At 41.3% G+C, this 21300-nt stretch overlaps 2 gene segments (V, D, J or C); both read right to left on the bottom strand.

Moving 5' to 3' along the window:
- Positions 1–1453: 1453 nt before the first annotated feature.
- LOC129398367 (T cell receptor beta variable 28-like) lies at positions 1454–4448 on the bottom strand. The segment is given in 2 exon segments: positions 1454–4247; positions 4385–4448. Coding segments are annotated over 2 exon segments (393 nt in total).
- Positions 4449–9146: 4698 nt separating this feature from the next.
- On the bottom strand, positions 9147–10348 carry LOC112440478 (T cell receptor beta variable 27-like). The segment is given in 2 exon segments: positions 9147–9547; positions 9677–10348. Coding segments are annotated over 2 exon segments (447 nt in total).
- Positions 10349–21300: the final 10952 nt, after the last annotated feature.

The following is a 21300-nucleotide window of genomic DNA, read 5'->3' as shown; positions in this document are numbered from 1 at the left end:
ACAGCTGGTTTAATAGTGATTATCAAAGAATGTGGTAAAACACACAATTAATATGACTATGTCCACTTGTCCATCACTAACAAGATCCAGTTTCTGCTCTCAAGCCTTCATCCTTCTACTTCAAAATGGAGGTGTTAGAAGTTTGTGCTAAGACATTAAAAATGTCTTTGGTGCTATGGCTATCTTGCTGTTACAAAGGTAGAAGGTAGAATTCCCTGGCTGTGTGGATTACATCTTTCCCCTAATGGTTGGTCTTGGGACCCATTCAGCTGAGGATGGAAATATACCTATCTTGGATTCAATTATCTTATTATTTAAAAAACAATATAGAAACATGCCTTTTCCACTAACTTTTCAGCTGTGTGGTTATAGGCAAGTCATTTAAATTTAGGTTTAATTACACTTCACTTATTTAAATTTATTTTTAATTAGGAGAAAATAATACCTGTATGTCAGGGCTGCTGTATTTTATATGTATAAACTACCTGTGATATCTCAGTGGACTCTAGAGAAAAAAAAATTGCCTCCTTCTCTAAATTTTCCTTGTTCCCTACAGGAAGAGGCCAGACATCTTCATGGCCATGTCCCATCAAAAAGCCCTGTTAATACTCCCATTCAACAAAAAATAATTTATTTTATTATATTTTCCCAAATCACATAATTTAAAACATTGCTTAAAAGACATAGAACCAACCCAAATGCCTATCAATGATAGACTGGATGAAGAAAATGTGGCATGTATACCCCATGGAATACTATGCAGCCATAAAAAGGAATGAGATCACGTCCTTTCCAGGGACATGGATGAAGCTGGAAGCCATTATCCTCAGCAAACTAACATGGGAGCAGAAAACCAAATACCGCATGTTGTCACTCATAAATGGGAGTTTAACAGTGATAACATGTGGACACAGGGAGGAAAACAACACACACTAGGGCCTGTTGGGGGTCAGGGGGCGAGGGGAGGGAGAGCATCAGGACAAACAGCTAATGCTTATAGGGCTTAAAACCTAGATGACAGGTTGATAGATGCAGCAAACCACCATGGCACATGTATACCTATGTAACAAACCTGCACATTCTGCACATCTGTCCCTGAACTTAAAGTAAAACAAAATAAATAAATGAATAAACAAATTTATTTATAGATTTATAGATTTAGAGTATCAATTTTTATGTTCTGTGAATTTGTTGGTCTCCTAATGTGATGTATGTTTATGTATGTTTAGTGAAATAATGGTTTACATTTTCTGAATTATTCTCTGTACCCTCATGGTAAACATCCACGATCTATTATGTGCCTTTAAAAGTCTATTATGTGGGTCAGGCGTGGTGGCTTATACCTGTAATCCCAGCACTTTGTGAGGCCAAGGTGGGCAGATCACGAGGTCAGGCATTCGAGACCGGCCTGACCAACATAATGAAAACTCATTTCTGCTAAAAATAACAAAAATTAGCCAGGCATGGTGGTGTGCGCCTGTAATCCCAGCTACTCGGGAGGCTGAGGCAGGAGAATCACTTGAACCTGGGAGGTGTAGGTTGCAATTAGCCAAGATTGTGCCACTGCACTCCAGCCTCAGCAACAGAGCGAGACTCCATTTCAAAAGAAGAAGAAGAAGAAGAAAAAAGTATATTCTGTAAACTGTGAACTCCCCCGTGAACACTTTTTCATTTTTTTTTCTAAATTCAAACCTCCTATCCCAATCTACAATCCTTTTGACCTCTTTAGATGTCTTCTGTTACTTACTTTGATGTTTGATACTCCATCTCTGCCTATTTTCATTTTCATTTTTTTATGTGTTCTTCCTCTCTCCCTGGGCTGCATTTTCTTAGCAAGGTGAGGCTGTGTTGGAGGGAGCAGGTGGTAACCATGCCAGAAGGGAAGCTGAGTCTGGCATAGCACTCTTTCTACCAGGGACTCAATTGAGGTGATGACCCCTGTGTTGGAAATGGTCCCACATAGCCCTGGGAATGGACGCAAAGTGCTGGTACCTGTTCCCATCTCTTGCAATTGATCTTCTGAGTCTGGGCAATACTTGCTATAAGAAATAAATAATCTGTGGGAAAATGTAGGACTCTCAGAAAACCTGAAGTTTCACTGAATATGAAAATCTGTAGATACAGTGTTCTGTTATTTAACCCTTTTCCTGTTTAGTAAAAAAAAGTGCAGCTCGCTGCCAGCATTCATTTAATTTGACATAAACATGCTCTTTGAGGCTGAGGCAAATTTGACTGATTATCAACATGAACATAAAATATAAAAACTGTTCTTGGAATTATTTCTAAACAGAGCTGGCCTCTAATCCTAACATCACAGAAATGTATATAATAATCACTATTAGATAATTTTTTCGTGTGGGAAAATTTCAAAGCACGGAACAACAGAAAGTGAAACATCACATTCCGCACAAAAATATTGCCGTTCTCTATAGATCTTGCCATCCTCGTCATTGTGTGAGCAGCAAAAGTTGCAGTGACCAGTTGGGTTTTGTTTCTTTGATGTTGGTGGTAATGCTGTTGGGAAAATGTCTTCCAGGTGGGCCAAGAGGTGTGATATCATCAGAGCGTGGACGACCCCAGAGACGTTGCTGCCCTGGCTCACGATGCTTTTTCAGCATCCTTTTAATCAATGTCAGTCTGAAGTTTCTATGGCTAACCGTGTGCTCAGAATTCTCCTTCTTGAACAGGATGTAGGAGTTAAGCACTGTAATGTTTAGAAGGTGGAGAAAGAATTTCTTGTATCAAACCTTGTGTGTTATCTCAGGGGAAACGCTGCAGCCACAAGCACCGCTAGCATGTATTCTCGGGGCAAAAGGGAAAGGATTTTAATGATATTCTGGGAAGGTGTGCTTTCTCTGTTCTGGATGTTGACCTCAGCTGGGAGAATTGTGATTCCTGTCTTTCCTCAGGGAAAGAATCTTCCTCTTCCTTCTGGTAGACTCTCTCACAGAAACATTTGCAGGGTATTTCTTCCTTTTGATGGTTTCTCTTCCCTCATTTACTTGTATTCAAAATCAGCTCAAGTCCTATCTCACACAAACTTAATCTTGAATATTGTGATACACATTCATTTAATTTTTTTCTCTGACTTCATCCACACAAAAATTTAGCACTGAATCAAAATACGTTTTCAGATGCCTGTTTTGTCTTGCCAATAATAATTGTGCAAGTGCTCTGCAGTTTGGGATTTCTAATACCCTTTACATTTATTTGTATTTCCAAAGCACTGTTAATTTTTACTGACAGAAGAGCATATGTTTTATTCTTAAAGACAGACAAATACACACTTTTTCCAGAAGATTGTGAGTACAGTTATAACCAAGTTCCTACCACCTTCTGCAGCATAGTTTACACCTTCTGTGATCAGAATTTTTTCCAGCAAAATATGATTGATCAGAGAACCTGGACGAAGATTTGTTTTAATCAGAGTTTTTCTCTTTCTAAATTGAATGAACAAAATTCAAATTCCACAAACTTTCTCTTGAATCAGCACATGGACAGTAAAAATCATCGAAAGAATTTAGAATATGTTAATGTCCTCTAGTGAAATGTCAACCAAGAGCAAAACACTAAGCAAAGTAGAAAATGCACAGTTAAGAGAGACAAGGATACAAAAGGGAAGGTAAAATTAATTAACGAAATGGTAGAACAGGGTTACGGTGTGAATATGCGAGAGGACTTTTCCTCCTTGTTGGGACTCGTGAATTTACAACACACTGGATTGGGAGAATTAAATCCAGAACAGTCCCTGACTTGTAAAGGGGTGAAAAATAATACCTCATTCTCTCCTTGCAAAGAAGTGTGCTTATGGAGCTAGTTTCTCCTTAGTGGCCACTTTTTTTCTATTTAGCACGAATATGCCATTGGAGCCAGCACCAGCCCTGAGTTAGGGCCCCTTCTCTCTTACGTCTGCTCTTTTTGTGCAGAGAGGATGTGGCTGTGCTGCGCTGTGGATATACTGCTGGCACAGAGGTACATAGATGTCTGGTTGGTGCTGGCGGACTCCAGAATCAGGGAGAAGCGCTCCTTCTTCTCTCTAGAGACACTGTACCCCTCAGGAATATCTCCTTTTTCTTTCATTTTAACATCAGATGAGAAATAGATCAGCCGTAGCCCCAGACCTGGGTCTTGTCGATACCAGAACATATTTTCATGGTCCATATCCTGGACACATTCCAGAAAAACTTTCTCTCCCATCCTTTTGACTAGATATCTCGAGCTCTGGGTTACTTTCACATCTACGAGGCCTGTGAGAGACAGAAAGCAAGGGTGAAAAACAGGCCATCAAGGAGGAGAGGAGAAAAGAGCTTTGTATAAAAGACCTCGAAATAGTAGGACAGGGGTTGCCACCAACTCCCCAGACCCAGGAACTCCTAGGACTCACCTACAGCCAGGAAACAAAAGGCCACACGACAGAGGAGCCTGATTCCCATGGCTGCTTTGAAGAAAGAATAGGTCTTCTCCCAGGACCAGGCTGTGGGTTGATGGTCTGTGATGTCATTGTCCCGGCCCACACTCATAATCCCTCAGCCATTGTCTAGACTAGAAAGGGTCTAGAGGTGCTAGAGAGTGAAGGACATCCCTTGTGCTCATGGAAGTGTCACTGTGTGTATGTGCACGTATAGAAAAGAGTTGACACAGTGGGCCTGAGACTGCTGGCCTTAGAAGGGCCTGCTTGCATGGTTGGCTCTTGATTGGCATCTGCGAACTTGAATTTTGGGAGTGTTCCCACTATAGTAACTGGTAAGCATGGCTTAGTGTGCCTAGACTGCTTGCACAAACCACGTGGGTTAGGCTGAACACTTGCTTTACGTCAAGTCTGGAATTATGCTGCATGATAGGCAGAGGGTGCCAATGTGATCAGCTGAATTATTTTGCGAGAGCTGCCATAAGTCACCACAGACTAGGTCATTTAAACAGCAGAAATGTATTTTCTCATACTTCTGGAGACTAGACATCCAAGATCGGGGCGTCAGCATGGTTGGTTTCTCGTGGAGCCTCGCTCCTTGGCTTGTAGATGGCTTCCCCCGTGTCTGCACATTGTCTTCCCTCTATGCATGTTTGTGTCCTAATTTCCTCTTATAAGGATCCCAGTCATATTAGTGAGGACCTCATTTAACCCTAACCACCTCTTTAAAATCCTTATCTCCAAACATAGTCATATTCTTAGGTACTGGAGGCTGGGATTTCAACATATGAATGTTTAATGACACGATTCAGCACCTAACACCAGCCACTGAAAGTATTGGAGGTGCTGAGTCTCTAATGAGCTTCCCTGGGCAGAAAGGTTGTTCTCACGTTGCTGCATTTTCATTGTTGGGGTGAGAGTGTGCTCTCTCATGGAAGAGAACATAAGGAAGTCTCACATGGATTTCTCCAAAGTCCACCATGTCTTTGTTCCTTGTGATCATAGTATTCTTACTACATATTTGTGATACATCTTTGCTATGAGTCCAAGGACACGCCGAGTCCCATGAGTCCTTCTGGTGAGTCTCAGTCTTTGAAAGTGAAGGTAATTTTTTTCCTGACCAACTGTGATTAGGAAAACCTTACCATTTTCTCTCTCTCTCTCTCTCTCTCTCTCTCTCTCCTCACTCTCAACATATATTTTATTGAGAGCAGTCTTAGTTTCTCATACAATATACTTAATAATTACTACAAGTAGCATATTGGGTAATAGGGCAGGCTTTGGAACTATGCTGTCTGGGTTTGAATCTGGTTCAAATCCACATGTGTAGGTTCATGTGAGTGCTCACATGTGTAGGTTTACCTGGTGGGGTTGGGGAGATGGTGGTATATCAATAATGGGGTGGTAGGTGTGTTCAGCCCCAGGTGCAAGCAATAAAGGGTGCAAAGCATTTTAAAACAATCATAAAACCCAAGTGAAATGGTTTTGCTTTTATTATCACCAAGTGCCAGGAATTCTAAATACTTTTGGTGATAAAAGACTCCTTCAATGAAAGATTTGTCCTTGTGTGACTGGCTCATTTCACTTAGCATTATGTCAAACACAGAGAAGCAGAGAACAGAATGATAATTGCCAGGAAAATGGGAGAAGGAAGAACTGAGCTGCCATTCAATTGGTGTAAAGTTTCAATTATACAAGATAATTACATTCTAGAAATCTGCTATGCAACATTGTACCTAGAGTTAACAATATCATATTGCACATTAGTTTTGTTTAAAGGTTAGATTTCATGCTAAGTGTTATTCCCACAATAAAAAGAAATCTCACCAAGTAATTTTGGTACACATCGAGAACCACTGATCAAAACAAAAGGGTCAGCTACAACTGTCAGTGTGATGCTTATACTGCATTTTCCGGTAACACTTTACTTGTGGTTATTTTGCTAACATTATTCATTAAAACTTTCTAATGGTCTAAACAGGTTTTGAAACTGTATCCATGCATAGTGTGAATCAATCAAGTCACAATAGTTTTTAAGTTGTTCGCAATAATATAAAGTAGTTATCATAATTATTCAGACTATATTCCTTAGTTTTGACATTACTGTGACTATCTAATATCTAATCCAACAGACTTGGCCTTACCATAAATCAAGCATAATGACACAGCTACCCAACACAAACACCTTTGAACTTCAGTTTCACCAGACTATTTGCTTACACAAAAAGCTTTACATCCATAAACAGTGTTATCTTTAGTACAATTTTTTTTTTATTTTACAAGATGTGAAGTCTCAAAGCTTCTACTGGCAAAATCTGTAAGTGTATAGTGTAGCCTAACCTGCTTAAATGAAAAATATAAGACTAAGATTAAAATTGCCCCGAGACACAGGTAAACAAAAAGGGAAGCACGTGGGGCCCCAGAGAGGATCCCTGAAGACCGTAATGTAGAATGCAGCCTTCCCTAGTAGGTGGTATGAGGGGGGCACTGGATTGATGCAGGTCAATTCTAATAAAGAACCCAGGCTGATGAAGCCCAATTGAAACAGAAAATGAGAAGGAAGGGAAAGAGAACATTGACAGCTCCGTCTCACAGGCGCACCGTGATCTGGGGATAGATTTTTTTTTTTTTTTTTTGAGACGGAGTCTCATCCTGTCACCCAGGATGCAGTACAATGGTGTGATCTCGGCTCACTGCAACCTCCATCTCCTGGGTTCAAGCAATTCTCCTGCCTCAGCCTCCCAAGTGGCTGGGATTATAGGTGTGCACCATCATGCCTGACTAATTTTTTGTACCTTTAGTAGAGATGGGGTTTCACCATGTTGGCCAGGCTGGTCTCGAACTCCTGACCTCATGATCCACCCACCTCAGCCTCCCAAAGTGCTGGAATTACAGGCGTGAGCAACCGCGCCAGGCCGGGGATGGACTTTTACAGACTAGGGCCCTCAAGAGTTCCATAAGTCTCAGTGCAAGGAGGTGGGAAAGGCTCCTAAGTGCTTCTGCGGTGGCAGTGGCTTCCTCTGGTAAGGGCAGGCTCAGGAAGGTAAGACCGTCTCTCCCCTTGTGGCAGTCTTTTCTGTGCAGAGAGGAAGTGGCTGTGCAGGGCTTTGAGTTAACGGCTGGCAGTGTCTACGAAGGGCTGGATGTCTGGAGGTTGCAAGAAATAGAACTTAAAGTATATATATATTAAAAAAAAAAAGAAATGCTCAGTCTTATCTCAAGAGACACAGGTCTATTAGAGACTCTCTATTTGTTTGTACTCTAAGCACCAACTGAGAAACAGATTAGTTGGAGCTTCATTCCTGCCTCTTGTCTGGCTCAGCACATATCGGTCATAAAACATATTCTGGTTGTAATATAGAACTTTATTTTCTGACTCTGAAAATTGGTAAACTGAAATTTCAGTGACACCAGCATTCATGGACATTGTGGCTAAAAAGAGAGAACTCAGGAAATATACTGATGTGTAACCACCAGAAAAAGGCTTAATGTAGGGTCTAGCAAACCAAGTTCAAGGATGTCATACCTGCACCCATGACATACCTGTTCCAAAGAGGCAAAAGCTATAGAACAGAGAAGTCAATGGCTGGTGAGTTCATGGTGGTGTCTCGGTGTTGGTGTTAGCTCTGTTCAGGCTGTTAGAAGAACACACAGTGGAGAAATAACCCAGTCAATGATTCAAGGAAATCACCTTGGAGGAAGTGACTTCTAAACTGGTCTATGAAGGAGAATCTCCCCCATTCCTGGAGTCGCCCAGTCCAGACCTCTCTGTACATTTGCACCAGCAGCTTATCCACAGTGCTGCACAGCCAGCTGTAGTCTGCACAAAAAGAGCAGCTGGAAGAACAGATGAATACCAGAGAGAGAAATGGTATTCTGGGTAGACTGACCATTGTAGATAAAGACCCAGGAGTGAGTCAGCAGTGGACATATTTGGGAACGTGCGAGAAGTGGGATGTTTCTGGAGTAGATGCAGGCAGTTGTGGTAATTGAAGGATAGGGGAAGTCAGTGTTAGAAAGGTGGGGGATATGCAAAGGTCACATCATGGAGGGGCTGAGAGACTTGCAAACTAACATAAACTTGAGACTTTAGCTAGTTAATAGAAATAAACCAAAGGGTTTTAAGCTTGAGGGAGTGGTTGTGGGTGGGGGCAGGTGCAGGCTTGCAGGTAGGGTGGCTACTTGGAAGGTGGCTAGAGTGATCCAGGTGAGATCAGTGAAGTTAGAAAAGTTAGTAAAATTTGTAAGGAATTTAGTACTTAGAAAAATGCGGGATAGGGTGGTGGATTCGGTGTGGAAGGAGAAAGTCAGAGAGAGAGTGAAGATCAGTCTTGCATCTCTGGCTTGGGCATTTGGACCATCTGCTGAGAGGAAGAAAATAGGAGGTGCTGGGTTTCATAAATAACTCCAAACATGGTGTTCCTCCAAGTGACAAAACCTCCAGAATAAATAGGACCTGGAATACAGAACCAAATATTGTTGAGACCCATTAGATTGTAAATGGAGGCTTCAGTTTGGGCAACAGTTTAGTTGAATTTAAAGATTTAAGCTCCACAAGAAGAAAGGATGGGAGAGTGTACCCTGGCACTAGACCTAGCTCAGTGAGCTTGTCCTGCCCAACTGTGAAACCTCATTGGTATAGCAGGTAGAGGATGGACCCCTGGTTCCGCAGAGTGGCTGCATTGCAGAGTCCCTGAGGCTGGCGTGTGGGGAAGGGCTTCTGTGGGATGATGGAGGAAGTTTATCCTGTTGGTCGGCGAGGGGTCTCCTGAAGGAGGAGTCTCCTTGTTCTTGCAGCTACCCTCTGTTTTTGTGCAGAGAGCAGCTGGCTGTGCAGCACTGTGGATAAACTGCTGGCACAGAAGTACAGAGAGGTCTGGTTGGGGCTGGGCGACTCCAAGATCAGGGGGAAATTCCTCTTCTCTTTTCGAGAGACGTTGTACCCTTCAGGAACATCTCCCTTATCAATCACCTCAACATTCACTGAATAGTAGATCTGCCTTAAGCCCAGCCCTGGGTCTTGTCGATACCAGGACATATAATCATGGTTCATATTCTGAGAACAAGTCACCGTTAACTTCTTTCCAGTCACTGTGATGAGGTATCTTGGGTTCTGGGTCACTTGGGCTTCCAGGGGGCCTGTAAAGGAAGGGGACAGAGTTAGAGGCAGCGCTGAAGGGGATCTCCAATGCTTAAGCCTTTAGGAGATGCCTTGGGCTGAGGCCTACAAAATAAGGCCAAAAGTTGCCTATGTGTTCTGGGACTCACCTGCTCCTAGAAGGCAAAGGACCACAAAGCCAAGGAGCTGGGGGCCCATGGCAGCATCAGGCAGGTGTCTGCCAGTTCTGGGGGCTCCAGGTGGTTTCTGTAATGTCTCCACCTCTTCAGCTATTTGGGCCTCAGAAACATTTTCAGGAGAGAAACCACTCCCACTTCAGCTCAGAGGGCTGAAGTGTACAAAGGCAACACAGCCAACTCAGGCTGAGGACATTTGTAATCAATGTCATTTTCCTTAATCTGTGTGAGGTTCCTTTCTTTATACATGTGCCACATTTTCTTATTGATACAGTCTTGTACATATTGTCAAATATTTATGTATTTTGGATCTCAGGGTATAAAGTTGTGTAACACATTTGATTATCACTTAGAAGTGTGAGAACATAAAGCTTATAATATTGAAAGCTGCATTATCTTTTTTTTTTTTTGAGACAGAGTATCACTCTGTCACCCAGGCTGGAGTGCAGTGGCATGATCTTGGCTCACTGCAACCTCCGCTTCCCGGGTTTAAGCAATACTCCTGCCTCAGCCTCCCCAGTAGCTGGGATTACATGAAAGCTGCATTATCATATATTTTGAAGTCATTTCTACTCTGGCAGAAAAAATTTCAAGTATATCCCTGACTTCATTTATCCACTGGTATATATTTTTAGTCACTACATTTTAAAAGAGTCTAAGGTGTAAAATCTCAGATTCACATCATAGATTATTTTGCTAGTCTATCGCTGTTTAAAATCCAAGACACACAGCTTCTTTGCTCTTTAGCAAAATTGACTTAGTCATCGTTGCTAGAGCTAGCAGCTGTTTCCACCAAAGATGGTATCTGGAGCATCTTTCTTCTTTTCCCCTACTCTGTTCTTCTCCAGAAGAAGCTGGTGAAAGGCAGAGGCAACACCTGCTTCCTGCAATAACCTCAGAGTCTTACCAGCCAGCTCTGCTTCCTGCCTGCTTTTGGTATGTGCTTTGCTTTCTTGCCACTCCACAGCTTGCTGTACATGGAAGGTATCTGTCCCTGGATATCGTGTTGTAGCCAGGCAGTGTTTGGGGCCAGGAGTGTCAAGCTTCTCTTAGATCTTCCAGCAGCTGCTGGTACTGCTCTCTTTTCTGCCTGAATATGTTCTTCCTACATTGAGGTGACTTTCCTAGGATTCTCCAGAATGCCTTCCTCCTCGAACACCTTTGAACTTTTCTTAATTTTTTAAATTAAGGTATAGTTGATGAATAAAAATTGCATATATTTACAGTGCTCATTGTGATTTTTGACACATGTATACCTTTGAATCCTTCTTGTACTTTGTAGGAACGAATGTATTCCTGGATGGTGGAATAGAAGGAGGCTACCCCACTCTTCCCAAAAGCTTCCTACCACAAGTAGAGCCTCACAGATCCCGTCATTGTTTTTGCCAAATCATTATCATCTCCAGACAAGAAGGGGCCCCCTTCCCGGTTTTCAGGCCTACTCTCAAACCTCAGAGATGAGTTCCTTGCCCCCAGACCCCTTCATGGTGAGAGGTGCAGCTCTAACAGTTTCCATTCCATGCATTGAGAAAGGAGTGACTGCTATCAGGACCTTAGCTCTGATCTAAGAGGAGTATTCTCTCTTTTTCTATTTCTTCACCACTGCTTTCTGGAAAAAAATGTAGGGAGAGAGCTTGGCTCTACTTCAGCCACAGGTGTTTGCATTTTCCTGGCAAATCCTCCATACCCTAGCTGTGAATTCGGGTGTTCTTAAGAGAGGGAAAACAACTTTCATTCTAAAAACCCACCGCAAGTAAATAATTTCATGTTACTTAGTAAACCTTGATACCCCAAATAGCAAAATCTTTCAGAATTTACTCGCGTCCACATAGCTCACTATTAGTGGATATTGGATTTCCCAACATTCTGTGGTGTTTCAAAGTTGAACAGGTACATAATTACATTTCAGAGTATTCTAATTTTTCCCAATCTCTTTTCATATTACATTAATTCAAGATTTAGGAGGTAGCTAATTCTATATTCTGTCCCTCTACCAGCTAATTCACTCTCCTCAGCAATGTGGTTTCTCCTTCTGTGTTCCTTTGACTACGAGGCTATTCTGCTCTCGTTTCCTTTTCTACCTCAATCAAGGTACTAAAATGATGCTGTTAGCCTGAGGCCCCAGTAGCCTTACAGTAGGAGCCAGTTGTTTGACTTTCCCACCCTTCCTTCCTACAACCTTTCCTCTGATCTTTTCTACCCAATTCCACCATATTTAGGAATTCTGGAAACTTATTCTATTCCATTTCCCTAATGTAGGTCAGACTCCTATGTCCCTAACAGCGGGAATGGAAAGTAAACAGAACCCTCTAGACGGCCGGGCACTCTGAAACATCTCCTTCATCTTTGCATTTTAATGAAAAAGCATTTCACTCTACGCCATGCCATCCCTTCCTCTCCTTCAAACTTTTTCGGTCTTTGCTCTCTTCCTTCTCTTCTTAGGGACTGTTCATCCACCCAACCGGGGCAACAGTATCCCGATAAAAGTAATTAAGCTAACACCTACTAAACTGATGAACCATTATCCTAAAAACCCCTGTAAGAGAAACTATGCCTTGTCCCTTTAAATATAAAGCAACCTTTTTTTGTTTTTTTCTATGTGATTTTGAGCCCAGGAATAGACTGCAGAATTCTCACCTCACTTCAAATTCTATTTCACTTATGCTCAGGCCATTTTAGTTCTGAGAGTCACTCCAGTTTATGTATTTTCTTGTACTATATGATTAACTTTTGACAGACCCCAATGAGACATATTTATATATCAAGTTTTTAAAATTGATAATACAGTATTCAATTTTATCAAACTTTCCCTCCCACCGTTATCTGAATTTTAATGTTTATATTACAGGAATATGTTAGTGCCCTCTAGTGGAACATCGGAGTGGTGGGCTGAATGGTTCCTTAAAGATGTCCAGGTGCTAATAATCCCTGCAACCCGTAACAGCTGTGGATGTTCAGTTAGATGGCAAATGGGAATTAAAGCTGCAGGTGCAATTAGGGCTGCTAATCAGCCGACCTTGAGATGGGAAGCAGTTCGTGGATTACCCAGGTGGGTCCAATGTAATCACGCAGGTCCTTAAACGTGGAGAGCCTTTCCCGGCAGTGTTTAGAGGGAGCTGTGAGTATGGAAGTAGGATCAGAGCAACAGAACGTGCTGCCTTTGAAGATACAGGAAAACAACCCGTAAGGTAAGAAAATTGATTCTCCCCTGGAGCCTTCAGAAAGGAACCCAGATCTGCCGACACCTTGATTTTGGCTGGGTGATACCTATGTTGGTTTCTGAACTACGGAACTGTAAGGTGATACATTTGTATTGTTTTAAGCCACTAAATGGGTGGTAATTTGTATAGTAGCAACAGAAAACTAATACAACCACCAAGACCAAAAATGTGTGGTCAAATGTGTAAGAGGGCAATTAGGATGAAAACAGTAAAGGAACGAGTAAGATCGGAGTGCAGGGTGTCTGGGGCATCTTGAGTGTGTGTGGCGGCTCATAGGTTAGGTCACTTCACCCCTGGGGTTTGTCGTATCCGCTCAGAGAGGATGTGGCTGCACTGATAGGCTGCTGCTGCAGAGGGTCTCAGAGTCTGGTTAGTGCTGGACGATTTAAGGGTTGGGAAAGATGATTATTTTTTCCCTTTTTTCTTTTTGGTTGGAATGACTATGCTGACTCAGGGCATCTTTTTCAAAGCTGCCAACTTCAGAAGAATAATTAATAGATTAAATTTATCCCCAGCCCTGGATCTTATGGATTCCAGAACGTTTGGTCTGGTTGATAGTCTGAAAACATTCGGATACAACTTTCCTGCCTCATCTCAGGGTCTGTGTTACTTTGACATTCATGAGCCTTTAAAAGAAGGATGCAGAAAAGTGACTACATAGCCCACCAGGAAACTCATGTGAAAGCCACGAGGAAGAGCCTGTTCCCAGAGCCTGGACACACCAGGACGGTGATTATCCCATGTGCGTTCTGAGAATACCTGCCCCTGTGAGCCACAGGCCACACACAGACGAGTGTCCCAGCAGCTTCTCTCCAGATTAGGTCATTTCCTCACAGAGCCTTACCAAGATATGCACTTTTAGACCAACTCAGTTCTAGAAGAAATGGTTTTTTTCTGTTCTAAATATTTTCTAACAGTTTTGTTCTCCAAAATACATCTTTTAAAATTTGTTGAGTTGGTTTCTTCTGAGGCCTCTCTCCTTGGCTTGCAGATAACAATTTTTTTTTTTCTATACCTTCTTTCTGGTCTTCCCTCTTTGCATGTCTGTGTCCTAACCTCCTGATAAGGACACCAGTCATATTGAATTAGGGCCCACCCTAATGACCTAATTTTAACTTAATTATCGATGTAAAGACCCCATCTCCAAATATAGTCAGTCACATTATGGGGCACTGGGACTTAGGACATCAACATATGAAATGAAGAAGGTAGCACGACTCAGTCCATAACAATGGAAATAATAAAAGTACTTACCTTACATATTTGTTGTGGCAATTAAATGAGTTGCCATGAATAAAGAGGTTAAAGGATTGCCATGCATACAGCTATTCAAAATATTTTCTCCACTGCTGCTTTTATCACAATACTTTCTTAAGTCAGTGCCAGTCTCTGTGTTAAACTACTCACATATTGTTTCATTCAACCCTCACCCCACTTCTGAGAGGCTTATATTATTTACTTCATTTTATAGATGTGTAAACTGAGGGCTTAGAGGGCTTAAGTCACTTTCTAAAGCTACTAAGTGCCAGAAACTGTCTGACTGCAAATCCTGCACTCTCAACCATGATGTGTAAATATTTCCATTTCTCTACATGCTTTATGGTAAATGTGATGGTGAACTTACTGCTTGACAATTTGACTTTTCAATTTCTTTTAGGAATTATTTTCCAATCACTCCAGTTTCTACACCTAAAACAGAATTAATACACTTTCCTTTGCCTGTGTTGTCTCTTGGTGTCATCTCCAAGTTACTGGTGGAAGGTATCTTGAGTTATCAGCAGTGAATCCCTGCTGGTCTGCAGCAACCTCAGTTCTTGCCTCCTCAGAAGAAAATTCCACTGAGGGTCATACAGCAGAAAAAGAGACCAAGACAAGTTTTAGAGCAGGAGTGGAAGCTTATTAAAAAGGCTTTAGAACAGGAAAGAAAAGAAAGAACACTTGGAAGAGATCCAAGCAGGTGACTTGAAGAACAAGTGCGGCATTTAACCTTGATCCTGGGACTTCATAGGCGGCCATCTTGTGCCCCTTTCTCATGATTCTCCCCTTAGGATAGGCTGCCCGAATGCACAGTGCCCTCCTTACACTTCGGAAGTGAGCATGCGCAGTGTGTTTAGGAAGTTGTGTGCATGCCCATCTGACGCTTTCTTCCTGTTTCTGTTGGAGTGCTCCTGGAAGGTCGTACTCCACCCTTTTGTCTCTCAATGCACATACCTGGGTTCACCTGCCCAATACCTGAGATTTTATTGCAAACCTTCTTTGCTTCTCCTTGGTGCCTGCATTCAATTGACACTTTAATGTTAACAGCTGTGGATCAGCAAGAGATTGTACCTCCCTATCTCAGGCTGCTGAATTATGCATTATTTTTAGAGAGGCAATGTTATAATCTCTGAACCAATACCAGATTCTCTGACATTCCCGGTCGGTGGGGGGAAGGGAGCCCTCTCCTGCCCCACTTATGCCTAACTAACTACCTGTAACATCCAGGCGCCCCATGCTGTCTCCCCACATTCCTTGCAGGCTCAGGGTGAACTTCCAAGCAGGATTGGCTTTGTTTACATGCTATGATTTCCATTATCAATGGCAGGAATCTGTTACCTTCCTTTTTCTACCCTTCTTTAGTTTTGCTTTTAGATTATTATTACAGCAATTTTAGTCAAACTGAATGTGTACTTATATCCAGGTTGGCATCTTAAATTGAAACAAATATCATTCTAAATGTGTTCACTTTCTAAACATTCATGTTTTATGTATAGATTTTTGTGAATGGTACATGGTTTTAACTGTTTAGACACTCCTACAGAAACAAACATAGGATATAATTCTCTTGAGGGGCAACATGCTAATTTCTTGTGCAAAATGGGTTTCCATTTTTATGCTTCCATTGTGTGGGAGGGAAGCTGGACAGTGAGTGAGCTTCCTCTCTGAAATTTCTGATGACAAGAACGGTTTCTGCTCTCCTGCTGTTCAGAGGGTCACGTTCTGTGTTTTTTGTCATAACCTCCTTACCTTCCTCGGTGGCAGCACTTTCATGACTGGGTGCTGCTTAGCAGGGTCCATACACATTATGCTGACAGGACAAAGGAAGGAATTATTCCCCAGATGAGTAGTCTCCCTGAGGATTGAAACAGCTGTAGTGCTCCCTGCTGGAACATTCTGATCCTAAACCTGTAGAGATGAGGAATTTGTAGAAATGGAACCTGCCAAGAACAGAAACTGGCAGAATCTGTCACAAGAAAAAGTCCCAATCAGACTTCAAGAGAGGGTTCTTGGATCTTGTGCAAGAAAGAATTCATGGGGAGTCTGAGTAAAGTGAAAGCAAGTTTATTAAGAAAGAGGAATAAGAGAATGGCTACTCCAAAGACAGAGCAGCCCTGAGGGCTGCTGGTTGCCTATTTTTATGGTTATTTCTTGATTATATGCTAAGCAAGAGGTGCATTATTTAAGCCTCCCCTTTTTAGGCCATATGGGGTTATATCCTGATGTTACTATGGCATTTGTAAACTATTATGGTGCTGGTGGGAGTGTAGCAGTGAGGACGACCAGCAGTCACTCCCATGGCCATATTGGTTTTGGTGGGTTTTAGCCGGCTTCTTTCTGCAACCTGTTTTATCAGCAAGGTTTTAAGGACCTGTATCTTGTGCTGACCTCCTATCTCATCCTGTGACTTAGAATGCCTTAACTGTCTGAGGATACAGCCCAGTAGGTTTCAGCCCTTATTTTACTCAGCTCCTATTCAGGATGAAGTTGCTCTAGTTCATATGTCTTAGACATTTCCTCCTTCCCTTTTATAAGAGAACCCTTAATCCTAAGGTTGTAGAGGGACAAAGATTCATCTTCTGTAACTTCTTCAGGCTGAATAGGGGCAATGATATTTCTGCCTAACTATTATGGTCTCTTGTGTTCAGGGTAGAGAGGAGCTCAGTCAGAAAGCTTCAGTATGATGAAGGCCATTCAGAACTCTTGAGTCCTGACGAAAGGTGATATCTGAAAGATTAATAAGTATTCAGTTTAAGAAAACATTTAGTAAGCTTAGTCTGCATTCCTACACAAAGAGTAAAACAGCAATATAACAAAATAAGCAAAAGTATCCCAAGTAAACTAAATTAGAAGGCTCTTCATGAACTGGGCAACTACTGGAACCAAGCTGACATGAGGTGGCTAGGCAATTCCAGTACATGCCCAGAATTAGAATGAAATCCAGATTTTTACATTACCAAAATGCCTTGTTTTTTCAGAGTAGCAGGCAAAGATCACTGGTTGGTTCATAGGAATAAGCAGGGTTAGCCTAAACTGCATAAACAAACAACAACTGACGAGACTAGAATTTAATAACAAGTGTAACATAGGTCTTGAAACGTAATATTCTTTCTCCTGTTTTCCATTTTCACTAAAGATAAGTCATGGTAAGACCAATTTGCTTTATTATACTTGGCCTGATTATTTATATAAAGTACAGCAAGAATAATTATTTTTCACATAGACTTTTAACACTGGTTTTGATGGAACTTTGTTTCTTAGAAGGAATCTTAGATAAGACTCTTTTTGAGCTGAGCCCTACCATGGGTTTGTATCCTCAAACACCTATGAGCTGAGTAAATTCCTCTCCTCTTGGGGTCCCAAGATAACTTGGGGCTCCTGGACCTGTTAGAAGGTGACATTGTTTACTTACCACAGGTCAGAAATCGTGTACATGGACTGTTGTATCAAAGGTCTGAGGTCAGTTCCCCAAGGGGCTTTTATTGACTTGGCAAGTCAAGTTTGATTCCTTAGAGTATACCATTCCATCAAAGTCTTGGTAAAATAACCAGTTTCTCCAATTGTGTCTTGTTACCAATAATAATAATAATAATAATAATAAAACAAAACAAAACAAAAACCCAACAGATTCTTATTACACTCATGCAAATAACTATATTGCCATAAATTGAGACTATTCACAATGAGTTTCCAAAATCTGGAGAAATCAAGTGAAGAGAAAAAAATATGCTCTCAATTTTGTTCACACAAGTATACTTTACTCAATTGCTAAAATCTGTAATAGCTCAAAAGTTTCCTTGACTCTGAAACACAAAACAAAAGATCAGCAACATTTTACACAAAAAGGTAATAGAGGAAAGCATTGCTTGAGGCAGGGTGGGAAAGGGGAGGCACTCGGAGACACCAGAGAAAGACCCACCCGTTGCAGTGACACTGAACAGTTCAGGTGGCCGCGTGATGGTTGTGAAGGATCTTTTCCAGCGGTCCCATCAGCTCTCAAGTTTTCTGTTTTAGGGAGAAAACATTTTACACGTTAGACTTTTGCTAGTTTAGTCCATGCAGTTAACTTCTGTTCTGCTTGATATTCATGAACATTTCAGCTCTCCCTGAGTCCTGAAAGGTTTTCCTCTGTTCTGATGTCACAATGTCCAAATTTATCAGAAAATCTGCATTTAAAAGCACAGTTTTCTAGAGTCCTACATTTAATTCTAAACCACCTTTTACAGAGAACTAAAATGAGACAATTGTCTGGATGACCAAAAGTCTTAGAACAGCCACAATTAAAGCCAAAATTGACTAGAAAAATGTGGTTGACTCTGTGGCATGCAATGATTTTAATTAACAATTATTAATAGCATACACTAAGTCATATCAGGGTTAAAGAAGTTTTTTTTAAAATAATTTTGGAACATGTACCAATGACACATTTATACAAATACAGCCCAAAAAACCAAATGCCATTTTGTATTTGATAATGCTTCTTGTATGACTGTAATATTAAATAAGCCAAATGTCACTGCTGTATTCATGCATTATTGATGTCAAACCCAATTCTTAGTAAAACCTTATAGACAAATGTATTCAATCTTAATCATGTTGACCATAAGGTAAGGTTTTTATAAACCTTTTATAACCCTTTACAAGTTTTTGTTAAAGAGTAGAATAGTGCTTTTATTCCAATGTTCAGTTTCTAGAATAACTGAATAACACCCCTTTAATTTTAGCCAAAGTTCGCACACAGAATCTCTTTTATGGTTATTTTTTTCATAAGCCTTCCACAGCTTTCTTGAACAGTCAGCTTCATCCTAACTTGAAACGATCCTTTAATGCTTTAATCTAGGCAAAAATCTAAATTCCCATGACTTTATATATATATATATATAATTTTAATGAAAAATGCATTTCACTTTCTTTACACAATTTGCATATAAAACTGTTTCTTCAGTAGTATCAATTACATGTTATAATGTTGACTCTTACCAAGGTTTTTCACCAAAAGTTGCTAAATTCAGGATTTTAATTATGTATTAGGTGTGGAGCCTAGCCTTGGACACACCAGGCAGAAGTGCAGATAAAGGCTGACTCCAGCATAGCTAGGGGGCGTGGCTAACTCCACATGTCCCCAGGTCTTATCTAGAATCTAATGGCTTCAAGGTAGGTTAATTGAAAATTTTTCAAAAGTTAAAGAAGCAGTTTATGACCTTCAAGCATTTAGCAGTCTTAATATGTGTCCTGCCTAATTTAAGCCAAATGTTTACATTTTTGAAGATATTTTTATTTTATCAATAATCTTCAAAACTGTCCTTATTTCTGGAAAATTAAAGTCACATGAACTAAAAGGCACTACACTTTTTACTTTTCTGACAAAATATTTGATTTAAGCTCTCATTAAACCCATTAATCAATGCTCTTTTAGAAATAAACATCACATACACATAATACATGTAAATACATACACAGAAGAATATAAAAAAACTCATCCCCTGAGGCAGGAATAGAACCCTGAACACAGGATGCCATTGTGAAAAGAGAAAACATGGCCACATGGTTACAGCTTCAAGCTCCCAAGGACATGCAAGACAAGAAAAAAATCTCATCCAATTTTTCTCAGGAACCTGCAGCAAAGTTTGTAGCTGACCAGTTTGCTGGTCTGTCTTGAAAAGCAGTTTACAAGTGTCCTCAGCCAGTGTTCTATCATAAGGTACCCCTCTTTATGACAGAATAATACAGAAAAACACACAAAGCACATCAGATTTGCTACAGCTTAAGTCTAGCCTCAAAAACCCTTTCTTCCATTAATCAAAACTTTATAGGAGACAGTTACTTTTACCATTAATTCAACCAGTTTGCAAGGAGAAAAAGAGAGAGACAGAGAGAAAGACAGAAAGAAGAAAGCACTGCCTGAGTCAGGGTGGGGAAGGGGAGGCACTCGGAGACACCAGAGAAAGACCCACCCATTGCAGTGACACTGAACAGTTCAGGTGGCCGCATGATGGTTGTGAAGGATCTTTTCCAGCAGTCCCATCAGCTCTCAAGTTTTCTGTTTTAGGGAGAAAATAGTTCCCCATGTCCCATGATCCTGTACATGCCTAATCCTGTTACCCACAGCTGTCAGCAAAGAGTTGAAGGCAGATTAATCCAAAGAGAATAGCAGTTAACATCCTGTAGTGCAAAACCCGTTCTTAGCCCGAAGGGACTTTACCAAGACAGACTTTCTAAGAAGGGCCACTAACCCCCTAAATCTTAGAAAGGGATTCTAATCCTCCTAAATCGGGCCTCTAACCCAAGGTCATTCAAGTGTCCTTGCCTTTTATTAAGAGGGGCCTTTAACCCTCTCTGTCTTAGGAGAGACTCTAACTCCCCTAAGTTGAGCCTCTATCCCAATCCCATTCTTTACCTGGGTAGGTACTCCACCACTTACCCAAAGTTGTCCAATCGGTGCTGCAGTCTATTTCCTTGGGTTGGGGGGAGGTCTTCTTAGTATCATCCCTTCAGGGTTTGCCAGGAAGATGTTACAGGACCCCAACACTTACCCAAAGTTATCCTTTCGTTCCAGGGTTTCCTCACTACAGTCCCTTCATCATCACCAGAAAGCTGTTACAGGAAAGGCTCCTTATCCAGACCCCAAGAGAGGATTCTTGAATCTCAAGCAAGAAAGAATTCAGGGGGAGTCCATAGCATAAGGTGAAAGCAAGTTTATTAGGAAAATAAAGGAATAAAAGAATAGCTTCTCTATAGATACAGTAGCCCTGAGGGCTGCTTGTGGCCTATTTTTAGGGTTATATCCTTTTATATGCTAAACAAGGGATGGATTATTCATGCTTCCCCTTTTTAGAACATACAGGGTAACTTCCTGATGTCATGGCATTTGTGTCATAGCACTGGTGGGAGTGTAGCAGGGAGGACGACCAGAGGTCACTCTTGGGACTATTTTGGTTTCGGTGGGTTTTGGCCAGCTTCTTTACTACAACCTGTGTCATCAGCAAGGTCTTTATGACCTGTATCTTGTGCTGACCTCCTATCTCATCCTGTGACTTAGAATGCCTTAACCATCTGGGAATGCAGCCCAGTAGGTGTCAACCTTATTTTACCCAGCTCCTATTTAAGATGGAGTTGCTG

The sequence above is a fragment of the Pan paniscus genome, chromosome 6, assembly GCF_029289425.2.
Source record: "Pan paniscus chromosome 6, NHGRI_mPanPan1-v2.0_pri, whole genome shotgun sequence".
Lineage (NCBI taxonomy): Eukaryota > Metazoa > Chordata > Mammalia > Primates > Hominidae > Pan > Pan paniscus.
Note: the sequence above shows the minus strand (reverse complement) of the source record. Positions and strands in the feature narration are given on the sequence as shown.